The 17,526-nt window shown below is 50.6% G+C and overlaps 1 protein-coding gene across 2 annotated transcripts; it reads left to right on the top strand.

Moving 5' to 3' along the window:
- The first annotated feature begins 453 nt into the window (after positions 1 to 453).
- On the top strand, positions 454 to 17,132 carry pcif1 (phosphorylated CTD interacting factor 1). 2 transcript variants are annotated; one of them, XM_038695881.1, is made up of 16 exons: positions 454 to 576; positions 3,453 to 3,605; positions 3,691 to 3,815; positions 5,020 to 5,145; positions 5,264 to 5,397; positions 5,483 to 5,637; positions 6,008 to 6,155; positions 6,247 to 6,330; positions 6,428 to 6,527; positions 8,374 to 8,533; positions 10,312 to 10,481; positions 10,658 to 10,744; positions 10,862 to 11,046; positions 11,511 to 11,604; positions 11,839 to 12,014; positions 14,592 to 17,132. In XM_038695881.1, exons 2-16 carry the CDS (start codon positions 3,485 to 3,487, stop codon positions 14,911 to 14,913), a joined length of 2,187 nt encoding a protein of 728 aa, XP_038551809.1. In that variant the 5' UTR covers positions 454 to 576; positions 3,453 to 3,484; the 3' UTR covers positions 14,914 to 17,132. The 2 variants fall into 2 exon arrangements, with proteins under 2 accessions (XP_038551809.1, XP_038551810.1); XM_038695882.1 differs by having other exon boundaries at positions 473 to 576; positions 3,457 to 3,605.
- The last annotated feature ends 394 nt before the right edge of the window (positions 17,133 to 17,526 follow it).

Here is a 17,526-nt window from a genome sequence, read left to right as displayed (position 1 = left end):
GCTTGATGACTCTTTAGCTCCAAGATAAGATTAACTGATAACAGATTGTTCTTTATTAGACAATAACTAGACCTTAGTTCACTCCTTTTATAACAAACATTTCCAACATTATTGATCAGTTATCGAAGAACTCTGTTTAATTCTCCCTGGATGAATTCTGTCTTTAACATTTCTTTAACTTCTTGTCCATGTGGGCTTACTGAGGTCGAAAGTTTATTCTAGTATAAATCTATTTGTATAAATGTATATTTTGTTTTATTTCATTTGGTTTTGAGTGTTTCTCCCAAAAGAATTACTATTCAATGTATGTTCATGTATTTGTGGATAAAATAAAAGGATTCTGTAAATGTAGGAGCTGTGAGTGTTTCTACAACACGAGATGTTTTTGTTTTGACCTCCTCAACATGGCGCCCTGAACAAGACATGTCGGAACAGGAAGCGGGGCAGCAGCTGCGCCTGCGCAGTGGCCCACCCCGGGTCCCTGTAAAGATGTCTGAGCAGGCGGGGAGGGAGCGGAGCGGAGGACCCGAAACAAGCGGACAGAACCCGCGACTCTCCGCAACTTAACCGGTCAAGGTAAGGGCAGGCGGCCCCGCAGAACCGCTCCGACGGCACCGACAGGCGCGGGAAGGTTTCTGTGTTCAGACAGACCGGACTAGCGGCGCGCTGGGCTGCTGAGTTTGTAGCACAGAGCAGAAACTGTGTGCTGGACGCGCAGCGCTGTGGCAGGGGCGTGTCCGCCATCTTGTTTGAGAAGTGGCGCCTAAACAGCAGCTGTCGTTCCGAGCGGAGACCGAGCGGCCGCGCAAAATGGCGGTAAATGTCGGTAGCTAGAGGCAGCCCATGTTTTTAAAGCACTTTAGCCCGGTTCGGCCCAGCTGCGGACCGGTACTGAGAGCCGCTGTGCCGTGTGTTCAGCCCGGGCTCCGGAGCGGCAGCCGCAGCTTTTTGTTGTCCTCCCCCCTCTCCCCCCCCCCGTGTTTGTTTGGAGAGCCTGCCACGCGCATGCGTGTAACCATGGCGCTCGTTTCTGCGTATTAGAAAGAAAAACATCCAGAATTCATTGAGTTTGTCGCCGCAGCGCGTTAATTTAACACCACACCGATTTATCTGCGGGCAGCGACGGTTTTCACCAGGTTACAACTGTGATTCCGGTTCCGTTTGCCGCCTTCTGCTCGGCCGGACCTTCATGTTGTCACAGAGCTGTTAACTGGCCCCGCGATCCAGCTGTGACTCACCTGTACAACATCTGTCTGCTCTCACACACACACACACACACACCTGTACAACATCTGTCTGCTCTCTCTCACACACACACCTGTACAACATCTGTCTGCTCTCACACACACACACACCTGTACAACATCTGTCTGCTCTCACACACACACACACACCTGTACAACATCTGTCTGCTCTCACACACACACACACACACACACACACCTGTACAACATCTGTCTGCTCTCTCACACACACACACACACACACACACCTGTACAACATCTGTCTGCTCTCTCTCTCTCTCTCTCACACACACACACACACACCTGTACAACATCTGTCTGCTCTCTCTCACACACACACACCTGTACAACATCTGTCTGCTCTCTCACACACACACACACACCTGTACAACATCTGTCTGCTCTCTCTCACACACACACCTGTACAACATCTGTCTGCTCTCTCACACACACACACACACACACACCTGTACAACATCTGTCTGCTCTCTCACACACACACACACATGTACAACATCTGTCTGCTCTCTCACACACACACCTGTACAACATCTGTCTGCTCTCACACACACACCTGTACAACATCTGTCTGCTCTCTCTCACACACACACCTGTACAACATCTGTCTGCTCTCTCACACACACACCTGTACAACATCTGTCTGCTCTCACACACACACACACACCTGTACAACATCTGTCTGCTCTCACACACACACACACACCTGTACAACATCTGTCTGCTCTCTCACACACACACACACCTGTACAACATCTGTCTGCTCTCTCACACACACACGCACCTGTACAACATCTGTCTGCTCTCTCACACACACACACACACCTGTACAACATCTGTCTGCTCTCTCACACACACACCTGTACAACATCTGTCTGCTCTCTCACACACCTGTACAACATCTGTCTGCTCTCTCTCACACACCTGTACAACATCTGTCTGCTCTCTCACTCTCACACACCTGTACAACATCTGTCTGCTCTCTCTCACACACCTGTACAACATCTGTCTGCTCTCTCACTCTCACACACCTGTACAACATCTGTCTGCTCTCTCACACACACACCTGTACAACATCTGTCTGCTCTCTCTCACACACCTGTACAACATCTGTCTGCTCTCTCTCACACACCTGTACAACATCTGTCTGCTCTCTCACTCTCACACACCTGTACAACATCTGTCTGCTCTCTCTCACACACCTGTACAACATCTGTCTGCTCTCTCTCACTCACACACCTGTACAACATCTGTCTGCTCTCTCACACACACGCACACCTGTACAACATCTGTCTGCTCTCTCACGCACACACCTTTCTAGAGATGCAGCTAACAGTAGTTTGGTTATTGATTAATCGGTTCATATTGTTGATTGATCGTTGAAAACCACCGTACGTTTATGAAAGGGGTCAGCGGGGGGTCATTTAGAACAAGAACTGCAGCCGTCAGTTGATTCATTGATTAATCGATCAGCAGAAAACATTTTATGATTGATTTATCGTTTACTTTAGTTTTCAAGCAGAAGTGTTCAGTTTGATGTTTCTGTTGTTGAAGCCACAGCTGCAGTCTGAACGAGGGCTGCAACTAACGACTATTTTGATACTCGATTAATCTATCGATTATTGAAACGAATAGTCGACTATTCGGATTATGAATGGCAAAATGACACAACGCCTCTCATGACTGTGTCGCTACGGCCCGATGACGTCATGAACGAATCGATTATTAAATTCGTTGGCAACTAATTTAATAATCGATTTTTGTCGACTACTTCGATTAGTTGTTGCACCCCTAGTCTGAATGTCTCACACTGAGTTTGGCTGCAGTTATTGATTATTTTCATGAGATAATCAACAAATCAATGGATCTGAGAGCCTGTGAAGCCATAAAACACAAGAAATGAAACGACGTGTTTGTTTTTGAGATTCAGCAGACGATCTAAAACCGGACGTTGACGTTTGGTATAAAACATGACTGAACCGTGATCAGCACTGATCAATCAATCGGCCAGTCAGTTCAGCATCACATACTTTGTGTCTATGCCCCGCCCTCTGTACACCTGGCTCGCCGTCCATCCTCTCAGACGGGTGGCGGCTCCTGTCTCTTGGCTGTGACGTCATCAACAGTCTCAGCAATCCAAGAGCTCTCGTGTGTTTTATTTTGAAAGTTAAAGTGTGTCTTCCTGTCCAGGCAGGTCGATGTCATTCTGACGAGCAGCTGAGATGTCCAGTGACAGCCAGGTGAAGGGGGAGGCGGCCATGATGCCGTCTCCCTCTGTCCCTACTTCCTCTCAAGGACCGCCCCTTTCTCCATCCACCACCTCCAAACCACCTGAACTCCCAGGTACACCTGTCTCTTTCACTCGTCTGTCTCTTTCACCCGTCTGTCTCTCTCAACCGTCTGTCTCTCTCACCCGTCTCCCTGACAGATGAGCTGGTCCAGGCTGGATGGTCTAAGTGCTGGTCTCGGAGGGAGAACCGACCGTATTATTTCAACAGATTCACCAATCAGAGCCTGTGGGAGGTGCCAGTGCTGGGTCAGCATGATGTCATCGTGAGTAACAGTTTCTTTTACCCGTACATGTCTTAAACCCCGCCCCGTACATGTCCTAAACCCCGCCCCATACATGTCCTAAACCCTGCCCCGTACATGTCTTAAACCCGCCCCGTACATGTCTTAAACCCTGCCCTGTACATGTCTTAAACCCGCCCAGTACATGTCTTAAACCCCGCCCCGTACATGTCCTAAACCCTGCCCCGTACATGTCTTAAACCCGCCCCGTACATGTCTTAAACCCCGCCCCGTACATGTCCTAAACCCTGCCCTGTACATGTCTTAAACCCGCCCCGTACATGTCTTAAACCCCGCCCCGTACATGTCCTAAACCCTGCCCTGTACATGTCTTAAACCCGCCCCGTACATGTCTTAAACCCCGCCCCGTACATGTCTTAAACCCTGCCCTGTACATGTCTTAAACCCGCCCCGTACACGTCCTAAACCCGCCCCGTACAGGTCCTAAACCCGCCCCGTACAGGTCCTAAACCCTGCCCCCGTACATGTCTTAAACCCGCCCCGTACAGGTCCTAAACCCGCCCCGTAAGATCCTAAACCCTGCCCCCGTACAGGTCTTAAACCCGCCCTGTACAGGTCCTAAACCCGCCCCGTAAGATCCTAAACCCTGCCCCCGTACAGGTCTTAAACCCGCCCTGTACAGGTCCTAAACCCGCCCCGTAAGATCCTAAACCCTGCCCCCGTACAGGTCTTAAACCCGCCCTGTACAGGTCCTAATGCTTCTGCGTCGCCATCTTGCAGACCGTCCCCGTGAGTTGTGCTCTGAGGAGCGAGGAGACACGAGAGCGGGAAATATTCATTTAGCTTTAATTTAAAGCGACTTACATTTGAAGAACAACCTATAAGCATCAGTAAAGTGAAAATAGATGCTGGTACGAGCTGGACCACGGGGAAGAAGAGTTCACCACCAGAATGCGTTCCCTAAACAATACCAACTAAAATGACGACCCCAAGTCTTAACCTTCAAACAGCCCTTTGAAGTTGTGAGGACCGGCCAAAATGTCCTCGCTTTACCAAAATGTCGCAGAGCGACTGTTTCTTCCTGATGTGATTTACTTTGAGTTTTGGTCGTTTGAATTCCACACAGCCTCCCTCTGAACTCTAAAGCCGTCCTGTCGGTTGACGTTAGATATTAGCATGCAGCTCATTCTGTGTACTCGCCGTTTACCTGCACGTCCGTCTGCAGTCTGATCCTTTAGGTCTGAACGCAGCTCCAGCAGAGGGCGGAGACAGTAACCTTGGTAACGGCCAGAGGAAGAGGAGGAGCTCTGAGGAGCAAGGGGCGGGGCCTAACAGCATCAAACGAGCTAAGGTAAACACACACACACACACACACACACCCCTGGTCACGTGATCAATTAACACAGTTAAAGCGAGTGGTGTGCAGTGGATTGTGGGAAACTGACGAGGACTGTCTGTGATGTTTCCAGGTGGAGCCCACCACGCCCATCTCTCCCAGCACCCCTGGGGTGAAACCCTGGAACGCCGCCCCTGAAGACAAACAGGCCCAATCTGCCATGCCCACAACACCAAGCCCCGCCCCCGCCCCCTACAGGCCAGCTGTGTGAGTACCGAGGCCACGCCCCCTCCCAGTTAGCGTCTGTAGCCCGTGTGTTGACGGAGTTTAATGATTACGTTGTTGTTTTCAGTATCTACTGGGATCTGGACGTGCAGACAAACGCCGTGATCAGAGAGCGAGCAGCGGCCAACCACCTGCCCCCCCACCCTGAGATCGAGCTGCAGCGGGCTCAGCTGGTCACCAAGCTCAGGCAGCACTACCACGAGCTGTGCCACCAGAGAGAAGGTACGCCGCCACGTGTCACTGAGCACCACACCTGTGTCTGAGAACAGCGTGCATACTCACCTGACGACCTGCTCACCTGCTGCCGTTCACCGGCGTTCATGCGCTTGCTCCGCCTCCTCTAACACACACACACACACACACACACACACACACACGTTTTTGAAAGATTCCAGATATCTTCTATTTATTGGTATCGACAAAATCCCAGGAAACCTCTAGACACATGATTTCTTGTCGGTGTGTCACACCTGCACGGTCTGACAGGTGTGCTGGTAAACTGGATGAATGGAGGTTACTGTGGGTGACCTCAGTAGTACTGGGGGGTCCTGACTACCTGAAGCCTGGTCCATGTTCTGTCTGTCCGGTGCAGGTATTGATCCGCCCCGGGAGTCCTTCAACCGTTGGCTGCTGGAGAGGAAGGTGGTGGACAAAGGTCATGACCCCTTACTGCCGAGTGACTGTGACCCGGTCATCTCGCCGTCCATGTTCAGAGAGGTCATGAACGACATTCCCATCAGGTACCTGCCCGCTGTACTGACTTCACCGTCTGACCTGATTCTGTGATTCCGTTTTAAATATTGATTATGTGTTAACGAGTGTGCGTCTCAGGTTGTCCCGGATCAAGTACAAAGAGGAGGCCCGTAAGCTGCTGTTTAAATACGCTGAAGCCGCCAAGAAGATGATTGACTCCAGGTAGGTGACCAGTCAGAGTCTGATCCTGCTGAGGGCATCGGCCGGTGGGCGGGCTGGGGTCGAGGTAGCGCTAACCTTTGACCTCTCACCTGTGCAGGAACGCAAGTCCAGAGAGCAGGAAGGTGGTGAAGTGGAACGCTGAAGACACGATGAGCTGGCTGCGCCGAGATCACTCCGCCAGCAAGGAGGACTACATGGTAACCTCTGACCCCCTGCAGGTGTTCATTTACATTAACTCATTTGGCAGACGCTTTTATCCAAAGCGACTTGCATTTGAGAAACAACATACAAGCAACAACAGAGCATCAAATACAGCACGAGAACTACAACTGACAAATACTAGTAAGAGCTGGTAGCACAAATCGCATCACTGGGGTAAATACCTGGGGAAGGAAGTAAGAGTTAACAAAAAGTGCAGTCAATACAAGATAATTGTGAGGAGCCAGAAGAAGAAGAGCACAGGAAGTGCATGTCAGAGATCAGAGGTGTTATCAGAGGAAGTGTTCTCTGCAGAGTTTAAGAGCTTCTTGAAGTCAGTTTGATTCTGGGGGCCACTGGGAGCCAGTGGAGGTCACTGAGTAATGGAGGGACACGAGTCCTTTTGGGCTGATCAGAAACCAGACGTGCTGCTGAGCTCTGAACCATTTGTTGGGGTTTCACCGCACAAGATGGAAGAGCTGCTAGGAGGGCAGAGAGGTAACCACGGCCTGGACCAGAAGCTGGGTGACATACAGAGTGAGGTAGCACTGTCGTGAGACAGCAGCAACATGGTCAGAGAAGGACAGCTGGTCATCAATCATGAAGTTTCTCACCACCCTGGTTGGAGTGATGGTTGCGGAGTCAGTTTGTAGTTTGATGTTATGGTGGATAGATTGCTTGGCTGGAATGACCAAGAGTTCAGTCTTAGAGAGGTTTAGTTCAATGTGGCGAGACTTCATCCATGCAGATATGTCCAAGAGACAGTCCGTGATCCGCGCCGAGACGGTGGGGTCGTCTGGCAGGAAGGATAGGTAGAGTTGCGTATCGTCTGCGTAGCAGCGGTAAGAGAAGCCGGAATACTATGGTAGCACATGTCCTGAGTGTAGTTGTAGCCGGCGGCTTTCAGTGAGTGGTGTGCTTAGAAAAAGCTACTCTTTTAGGTGGCCTTGCTTTGTGGACTCGCTGGTCTTTACCCAAGTAGGTCTTCACACAAGGAGCAGACGCTTATGCGGCATCCAACCAAACGCGAATTTAATCCATGCAATGCTTTCCTCACGGGAGTTTTATCGCTGGACAACTGCCGAGTGTTCACACACAATGCGATAATGCGAATAAACACAACTCACCATTACTCCAGCTGTATGAACCCAAAGTAAACATGTTGCTGTGATTAAATAGCAACAAACGGATCAAACTGATGCTGAAATAACTACAACATGATGCAGATTTGTTAAACATATGAATTCATGCTTTGTCAGGTCTGTCAGCAGGACAACAGCTTCTAAAATGTTTGTTTTCTGAACAGAGTTTAGCAGCTCCGCCAGCAGATTTCCAGTCACCCGCTCTGCCCGGCGCTCTCCACACAGCGCTCTGAAGCCGTCTGTGACGTAGGGACAATCTCAACACTGATGAGCTATCGCGACTCAGTTGAAAATATTCAACTCGAGCAAATTCCTTTGCGCTGCCTTCACGCCGCCCGAAAGGAAATCGCGGCTCCACGCGTCTTTGCATTGACTTTGTATGTAAACTCACCGCCCGAACGCTCGCTTCGCTTTTGTTGTGAAAGCACCATAAGGCTTCAGTGGTTGGTTTCAGTGAAGTAGTGTGAGTGTAATTGCATACAGGTGTTGTGCAGTCAGACTGATTGCACCCAGCTGAGATCTCCCTCCGGATTACCAAGACAAAAGGTTGGTTTGAGTGGGTGGGGCACACCCAGTTGTTTGAGCTCGCTCAGCCGGGCTCAGGTGTTCATGGTAACCTCTGACCCCCCTGCAGGTGTTCATGGTAACCTGGCGCTGCGTACTGAAGATGTTCCATCAGGTAATGTAATGACTGTGTGTGCAGGACCGCCTGGAGCACCTGAGACAGCAGTGCGGTCCTCACGTCACCGCCGTCGCCAAAGACTCTGTGGAGGGCATCTGCTCCAAGATTTACCAGCTGTCTGCAGAGTACAGCCGCCGCCTGAGACAGACGCACCTGAGCCTGCTGCAGGACCCCCCCACAGGTACACACACACACCTGAGCCTGCTGCAGGACCCCCCCACAGGTACACACACACACCTGAGCCTGCTGCAGGACCACCCCACACAGGTACACACACACCCCTGAGCCTGCTGCAGGACCACCCCCACACAGGTACACACACACACACACCTGAGCCTGCTGCAGGACCACCCCCACACAGGTACACACACACCCCTGAGCCTGCTGCAGGACCACCCCCACACAGGTACACACACACCCCTGAGCCTGCTGCAGGACCACCCCACACAGGTACACACACACACACCCTGAGCCTGCTGCAGGACCACCCCCACACAGGTACACACACACACACCTGAGCCTGCTGCAGGACCACCCCCACACAGGTACACACACACACACACCTGAGCCTGCTGCAGGACCACCCCCACACAGGTACACACACACCCCTGAGCCTGCTGCAGGACCACCCCCACACAGGTACACACACACACACACCTGAGCCTGCTGCAGGACCACCCCCACACAGGTACACACACACACACACCTGAGCCTGCTGCAGGACCACCCCCACACAGGTACACACACACACACACCTGAGCCTGCTGCAGGACCACCCCCACACAGGTACACACACCCCTGAGCCTGCTGCAGGACCACCCCCACACAGGTACACACACACCCCTGAGCCTGCTGCAGGACCACCCCACACAGGTACACACACACACCCCTGAGCCTGCTGCAGGACCACCCCCACACAGGTACACACACACACACCTGAGCCTGCTGCAGGACCACCCCCACACAGGTACACACACACACACCTGAGCCTGCTGCAGGACCACCCCCACACAGGTACACACACACCCCTGAGCCTGCTGCAGGACCACCCCACACAGGTACACACACACACACACCTGAGCCTGCTGCAGGACCACCCCCACACAGGTACACACACACCCCTGAGCCTGCTGCAGGACCACCCCACACAGGTACACACACACACACACCTGAGCCTGCTGCAGGACCACCCCCACACAGGTACACACACACACACCAGAGCCTGCTGCAGGACCACCCCCACACAGGTACACACACACACACCAGAGCCTGCTGCAGGACCACCCCCACACAGGTACACACACATACACCTGAGCCTGCTGCAGGACCACCCCCACACAGGTACACACACATACACCTGAGCCTGCTGCAGGACCACCCCCACACAGGTACACACACATACACCTGAGCCTGCTGCAGGACCACCCCCACACAGGTACACACACATACACCTGAGCCTGCTGCAGGACCACCCCCACACAGGTACACACACACACACCTGAGCCTGCTGCAGGACCACCCCCACACAGGTACACACACACACACCTGAGCCTGCTGCAGGACCACCCCCACACAGGTACACACACATACACCTGAGCCTGCTGCAGGACCACCCCCACACAGGTACACATACACCTGAGCCTGCTGCAGGACCACCCCCACACAGGTACACACACACACACCTGAGCCTGCTGCAGGACCACCCCCACACAGGTACACACACACACACCTGAGCCTGCTGCAGGACCACCCCCACACAGGTACACACACATACACCTGAGCCTGCTGCAGGACCACCCCCACACAGGTACACACACACCAGAGCCTGCTGCAGGACCACCCCCACACAGGTACACACACACACACACACACACACCTGAGCCTGCTGCAGGACCAACCCCCCCCCCCACACACACACACACACACACACCTGAGCCTGTGTGTGTTGTGTGTGTTCAGAGGCGTGTGCGTCCCCCCAGCCGTCCCGGTTGGTCTACTGTTACCCGGTGCGTCTGGCGCTCCCCTCGCCCCCCCTCCCTCGAGTCGAGCTGCACTTTGAGAACGACGTGGCCTGCCTGCGCTTCAGAGGAGAGATGGTCAAGGTCAACAGAGGCCACTTCAGCAAACTGGTCAGTACTGGGGAGGCTAAGGGGGACTCTGAGGACAGAGGGGTGGACTCTATGAGTTAAATAAGTTAATATTTCCTGATCTGTTTGTTTAGAAATGAAGGTGTATTGGTTCTGATGTGACCCCCACTGACAGTCTCTCTGCCTGTCTCTGCCTGTCTCTGCCTGTCTGTGTCCAGGAGTTGCTGTACAGGTACAGCTGTATAGACGATCCTCGCTTTGAGAAGTTCCTGTCCAGAGTCTGGTGCCTCCTGAAGCGGTACCAGGTCAGCTGACTCTCTGTTGACCAATCAGGGCTTACTTGATAGCTGTGTTCTGTAATGACTCAGTTAATTGGTGAGTTAACGAGATGTGTGTGTGTGTGTGTGTGTGTGTGTGTCCAGGTGATGTTTGGCAGCGGGACTAATGAGGGGACGGGCCTGCAGGGGGCGCTGCCGGTGCCGGTGTTCGAGACGTTGAACCGACAGTTTGGAGTTTCCTTCGAGTGTTTCGCTTCGCCGCTCAACTGCTACTTCAAACAGTTCAGCTCCGCCTTCCCCGACACCGACGGCTTCTTTGGATCCAGAGGGTGAGACAGGTGTTCAGCTCTGCTCTCTGTGACCTGTCTGTTTACCTGAGAGGACAGGTACACACAGGGTCGCTGTATTGCTCTCGTCAAAGCCACCAGACTCCATTCATAAAAACAGTAATTTTACCTCTCTGGTCTGCGGCTGCCTCGATTAGTTAGTTTGTGTTACTGTGTGACTAACCGACCGAGTAAAATTACTGTTATATTCAATGGAGTCTGGTGGCATTTGATCAAAGCAATACAGTGACTGTTCCTGGTAAATAAAACAGATCTCATTCACTGCTGACTGCAGCTCAGTACTGGACCAGTTTCACAACATGTCGTCCCCCTTAGTCACACAGACATAGAACCATGAGAAAAAATTACCTGTTTCATGCAGTACTTCTTTAATATTCCTAGTGTGAGTATACAGTAGTATTGCAGTATATAATAGTATAAATTCTTAATCCAGCATGTGTTTGCAGGCCGTTCCTGTCTTTCTGTCCGGTCAGCGGCTCGTTTGAAGCCAACCCTCCGTTCTGTGAAGAGCTGATGGACGCCATGGTGACGCACTTTGAGGTCAGTCCAACATGTGTACTGGGCTCTGTGGTAAACCAGTTAGAATTATTCTGTACCAGCTTATACTGGTCTGTCCGGATCTACTGTACTGGTAGTACAGTACTAGTATGTTCACTGTCGCCAGTCAGACAGGAAGTCAGAGGATGCATCGCTCACTACGAAACCAGTCTGTACAGGTCTCTGCTGGTCTGTACTGTGTATACAGGTCACACATTGGTTCTGTTCCCGTTCCAGGAGCTGTTGGATCAGTCCTCTGAACCTCTGTCCTTCATCGTCTTCGTCCCTGAGTGGCGTGACCCTGTAACCCCGGCTCTGACTCGCATGGAGGCGAGTCGATTCCTCCGTCACCAGCTGAGCGTCCCGGCATACGAACACGAGTACCGCTCTGGGAGTCAACACCTCTGCAAGAGGTACTGATACTGCATTACTACTCAATGGATACAGCATTACTACTTCACTGTCACTGCACTTTCACTATCACCGTCCCTATCACAGTCATCACTATCACTGTCGCTGCACCATCACTATCACTGCACTGTCAAGTCACTATCACCATCACTATCGTCGTCACTATCACCGCCACTGTCACTATCACTGCACTGTCAAGTCACTATCACCATCACTATCACCGTCACTATCACCGTCACTATCGTCGTCACTATCCCGTCACTATCACCGCCACTGTCACCATCACTGTCACCATCACTGTCGCTGCACTGTCAGTATCACGTCACTGCACTGTCACCGTCACTATACCGTCACTGTCACTATCACCGCCACTGTACCGTCTCTGCACCATCACTATCACATCACTGTACTGTCACCGTCATTGCACCGTCACTATAACGTCACTATCGCCGTCACCATCACTATACATCACTATTGCCGTCACCATCACGTCACTGTCACTATTACAGCCGCTGTACCGTCACTATCACCGTCGCTGCACCGTCACTATCACGTCACTGTATAGTCACGTCACTGCACTGTCACCATCACTGTCGCTGCACTGTCACTATCACGTCACTGCACCGTCACTTTCACTGCACTGTTACTTTACCATCACTATCACTGCACCGTCACTATCACGTCATTGCGCTGTTACTATCACTGTCGCTGCACCATCACTATCACGTCACTGTATAGTCACGTCACTGCACTGTCGCTGCACTGTCACTATCACGTCACTGCACCGTCACTTTCACTGCACTGTTACTTTACCATCACTATCACTGCACCGTCACTATCACGTCATTGCACCATCACTATCACGTCACTATCACTGTCACTGCACTGTTACTTTACTGTCACTATCACGTCACTGCGCCGTCACTATCACGTCACTATCACTGCACTGTCACTATCACGTCACTGCGCCGTCACTATCACCGCCACTGCACTGTCGCTGCACCGTCACTATCACGTCACTATCACCGTCACTATCACCATCACTATCGTCGTCACTATCCCGTCACTATCACCGCCACTGTCACTATCACTGCACTGTCAAGTCACTATCACCATCACTATCACCGTCACTATCACTGTCGCTGCACCATCACTATCACGTCACTGTATAGTCACTTTCACTGCACTGTTACTTTACCATCACTGTCACTGCACTGTCACTATCACGTCACTGCACCGTCACTTTCACTGCACTGTTACTTTACCATCACTATCACTGCACCGTCACTATCACGTCATTGCACTGTCACCATCACTGTCGCTGCACTGTCACTATCACGTCACTGCACTGTCACCATCACTGTCGCTGCACTGTCACTATCTCGTCACTGCACCGTCACTTTCACTGCACTGTTACTTTACCATCACTATCACTGCACCGTCACTATCACGTCATTGCGCTGTCACTATCACTGTTGCTGCACCATCACTATCACGTCACTATCACTGTCACTGCACTGTTACTTTACTGTCACTTTACTGTCACTATCACGTCACTACGCCGTCACTATCACTGCACTGTCACTATCACGTCACTGCGCCGTCACTATCACCGCCACTGCACTGTCGCTGCACCGTCACTATCACGTCACTATCGCCGTCACTGTCGCTATACATCACTATCGACATCACTGTTACTATCACAGCCGCTGCACCGTCACTATCACCATCGCTGCACCGTCACTATCACGTCACTGTATAGTCATGTCACTGCATCATCATTATCACAGTCACTGCACTTTCACTGCAGCATCATTGTCACTATCACCGTCACTGTCACGCCACTGTTACTTTACCGTCACTATCACGTCACTGTACCGTTACTGTCACGGTCATTATCACATCACTGCACCATCATTATCACTGTCACTATCACTGTCACTGTACCATCATTATCACCGTCACTGCACTTTCACTGTCACGCCACTGTTACTTTACCGTCACTATCACATCACTGCACCGTCATTGTCACCGTCATTATCACAGTCACTATCACCATCACTGTACAGTCACTGCACCGTCACTATTGCGTCACTATCACCGTCGCTGCAACTTCACTATCACGTCACTGCACCATCATTATCACCATCACTGCACTTTCACTGCACCGTCATTATCACAGTCACTATCACCGTCACTGTCACGCCACTGCACCGTTACTATCATGTCACTGTACCATCATTGTCACTGTCACTACACTTTCACTGCACCGTCATTGTCACTGTCACGCCACTGTTACTTTACCGTCACTATCACATCACTGCACCGTCATTGTCACTGTCACTACACTTTCACTGCACCGTCATTATCACTGTCACTACACTTTCACTGCACCGTCATTATCACTGTCACTATCACCGTCACTGTACAGTCACTGCACCATTACTATCATGTCACTGTACTGTTACTGTACTGTTACTTTACCGTCACTGTACTTTCTACATGGTAGTACACTTCCTGTAATGTACTGATAATCCACAGTACTACATTAATCTCTGTGTATCTGTGTGTATTTTCAGAGATGAGATGTACTACCGGGCAGTACACGGTACTGCAGTACTATTCCTGCAGAACGATGCTGGTTTTGCAAAGTGGGGTCCGACTCCGGAGCGCCTGGCCGAACTGACGGCAGCGTACCGCCCTTCCCCCTCACGCCCCTCCTCCCTGTCCTCTCCTGGCCCCGCCCAAATCGCTCCTGCAGACAAAGACTCCGCCCCTAAACCCTCCGATAGGCCGCAGAGCGATGTGATGTCACCCAGTGGCCATGACGACAACAACAACAACAGCAGCAGCAGTAGTAGCAGCAGTAGCAGTCCTCTGGACAAGATGGCCGCCATGTAGAGGGGGTGGGGCTTCGAGTGACCCTTCACCTGTTTAAAGTTTTTCTGTGTTACAGCGTTAGTTTGTCCTGATCGTGTTCAGATTGTCCCTCACCAGCACCTGTAGCACACCCACAGTTTCTTACCCACAATACCGTTCTGGGGCCAGAGCGTCCTTTCTGTTGGCTTCCCCTGCGTCCTCTGTCTGGTTCGTCCCCCCTCGCATCAGCTCATCTGGAGCTTTTCTTTCACCTGCAGCTGATTCACGTCCAGGTGTGGCTGCTCCTGTTGCTTAGCAACAAGCACCGCAGCCAATCAGAGTTGTAGTTAATCAGCGAGCAGCAACGTGTCGGAGCTCCAGCAATAAAAACCTTTCATTCACCTGTGATGTCATCTGTGATGTCACTGGAGGACTTGTGATTGGTCCCCACACCGACAGGGCCTGGTGATTGGTCGACAAGGCAGCTATCGTTTCTATTGGACAGAATCCAGCGGCGTCCCGCTTCAGGCCCCGCCACCCTGGGTCAGCCTGGCCAATCAAAGGATGCCTGCTTGTGCACGGAGCATTCAGCGGGCAGGAAGAGGCGGAGCCTTCGTCATGAGTTCATATTTTCTCGTGGAAGGAGGCGGAGTCAGAAGTGGGAGTGGTCAGCGAGGACAGACGACTCCTCAAACTTCCTGTGGTGGTGTTGTCAAACAGGAAGTTTGATCAGAGACGTGACGGGCATGTGACCTTAAAGCTGCATGGAGCTGTGAAGTGTGACGAGTTCCTTCAGGGTTCCTGCAGAACGTTTTTCCCTTTTTCTTTAACACTTTAATCTCAAACTCTTTTTGTGTTAGAAAAGAAAAACTCGATGAAACTCGTCACACTTCCTGACTCGGCGGCGGCTGGCTGTCTGCGCTCTGATTGGCTGCCGTCTGTCCCGTGTGACCTCAGCAGCTGTGTAGATACTGTACAGTTAAAGTCTGTTGATGTGATTTTTCTCGTCTGCTGTTTTTTATTTGATTTAATTTAACATTTTTAAAGTGTCGGATAGTTTTAACTAAACCAAAGTGTTACCAGAGAATTTATCCTGTAAAGTTAGACGTGTCCAACCAGCAGCATCCTCACCTGGTTTTTATACCTCCTGGTTCTGTACGTGGGTCCTGGTTTCTGTCGTGCATGAGGTGGGTTTGGGTCTACATGATGTTCCTGCCACGTTTGCATTTAAAGATTTCCTAAAGGAGCTGTCCAACATGTGATGGAGCAGAGCTAGCAGTTTCCCTGTGCTTCCAGTGTTTGTGCTAAGCTAGGCTAATGTTGGACTGTTCCTTTAAGTCCCCGGTGTTCAGTGAAACGACGTCACGCAGACCGAAGGAAGCTCGTCCGAGAGATTTAATATCTGTCTGATCAGAAGAAAGTATTATTTATATCAAACTGTAGTTTCTCATTTTAAGTCCCAAATAAACTTCTTGTAAATGTGAGAAATAATTTTTCTCACATTGATGAAACAAACGTTGACATTTCTAAATTTTAATTTAGAATTTGCAAGTAAAGTCATCTCAAAATGAAATAAGTTATTACACTGCCGGTCCAAAGGTTTTAGAGCTGCCTCCATGTTTGTAGTTCTTCTGTAAATCTTAAGTAGTTCAAGTCCAGTGAAAAACCTGAAATGGTACCAAAGTTAAAAATGTTTTCAGTTCAAATATTAACAATTAAATCAAGGAGTTTTGTTTTTCACTGGTGTGTGTGTGTGTGTGTGTGTGTGTGTGTGTGTGCATTCCAGGTTTTTACTGGACCTAAACTACTTAGATTTACAGAAGAACTACAAACATGGCGGAGCTCTAAACCCTTCTGACCTGCAGAGCAGATATTATTATAGAAGACACGTGACGCCTTTTTATTCTTTAAATCTAAAGAACTTGAGTTTCCTTCAGGGTCGGTGAAGCCAACAGTGAAACTTCAGCTGTATAAAAGCTTGTGGTTGTGAAGGCGTTCGGTGACGCAGAGCGGTGAGGACCCTGCAGAGTGTAAATACAGGTGTCCTTCATCCTGCCTGCAGACAAACTGCAGCAGCTTCCCGGTACACATATATCCAGCCCGGTTCCTCTTCCTGACCCGTGGCGTTCTGACGGGCCAAGCGGGTTTCAGGGTCGGAACCTGAATTAATTTAAACTCACCTGAACATGAAGCAGCTCAAGAACATTCAACAGATATATAAATACAACCTGTGAAAATATAAATAAAAGACTTAAAACAAACTGAAGTACTGCGTGGAGTTATTTAAGTTTGTAATGAAGTTATTTAAACAGTTTTTAATCTTTGAGCTCGTGGATGTGACGTCACGACCATCCTGAAAAATAAAATAACCTTTTTTTTCGGGGTTGGTAAACGACAGAACGACATGAAAGAAGCGAGGAAAACAAGTGGAAAGTTACTGGGAGAAAACTACATCCAGTAAAACTCACAAAGGCAATTCACGAAGAGGTCGGACACGTTAGACAAGCTGAGTCCTGAGTAAAGGGAAGATGTTGAGCGAAGCAGTCAAGAGCTCAACAGATACTGAAAATGAAGTACGAATTAAAAGTCACGTTCCTGGGGCTAATCGTAAGGTTAGAGGAGTGATCAGTGGAGTCGGTACTGAAGAAAGAAATG

The sequence above is a fragment of the Micropterus salmoides genome, unplaced genomic scaffold (genome assembly GCF_014851395.1).
Source record: "Micropterus salmoides isolate LMB-PRFRI ecotype aquatic unplaced genomic scaffold, ASM1485139v1 Ms_hic_scaffold_4, whole genome shotgun sequence".
Lineage (NCBI taxonomy): Eukaryota > Metazoa > Chordata > Actinopteri > Centrarchiformes > Centrarchidae > Micropterus > Micropterus salmoides.
Note: the sequence above shows the minus strand (reverse complement) of the source record. Positions and strands in the feature narration are given on the sequence as shown.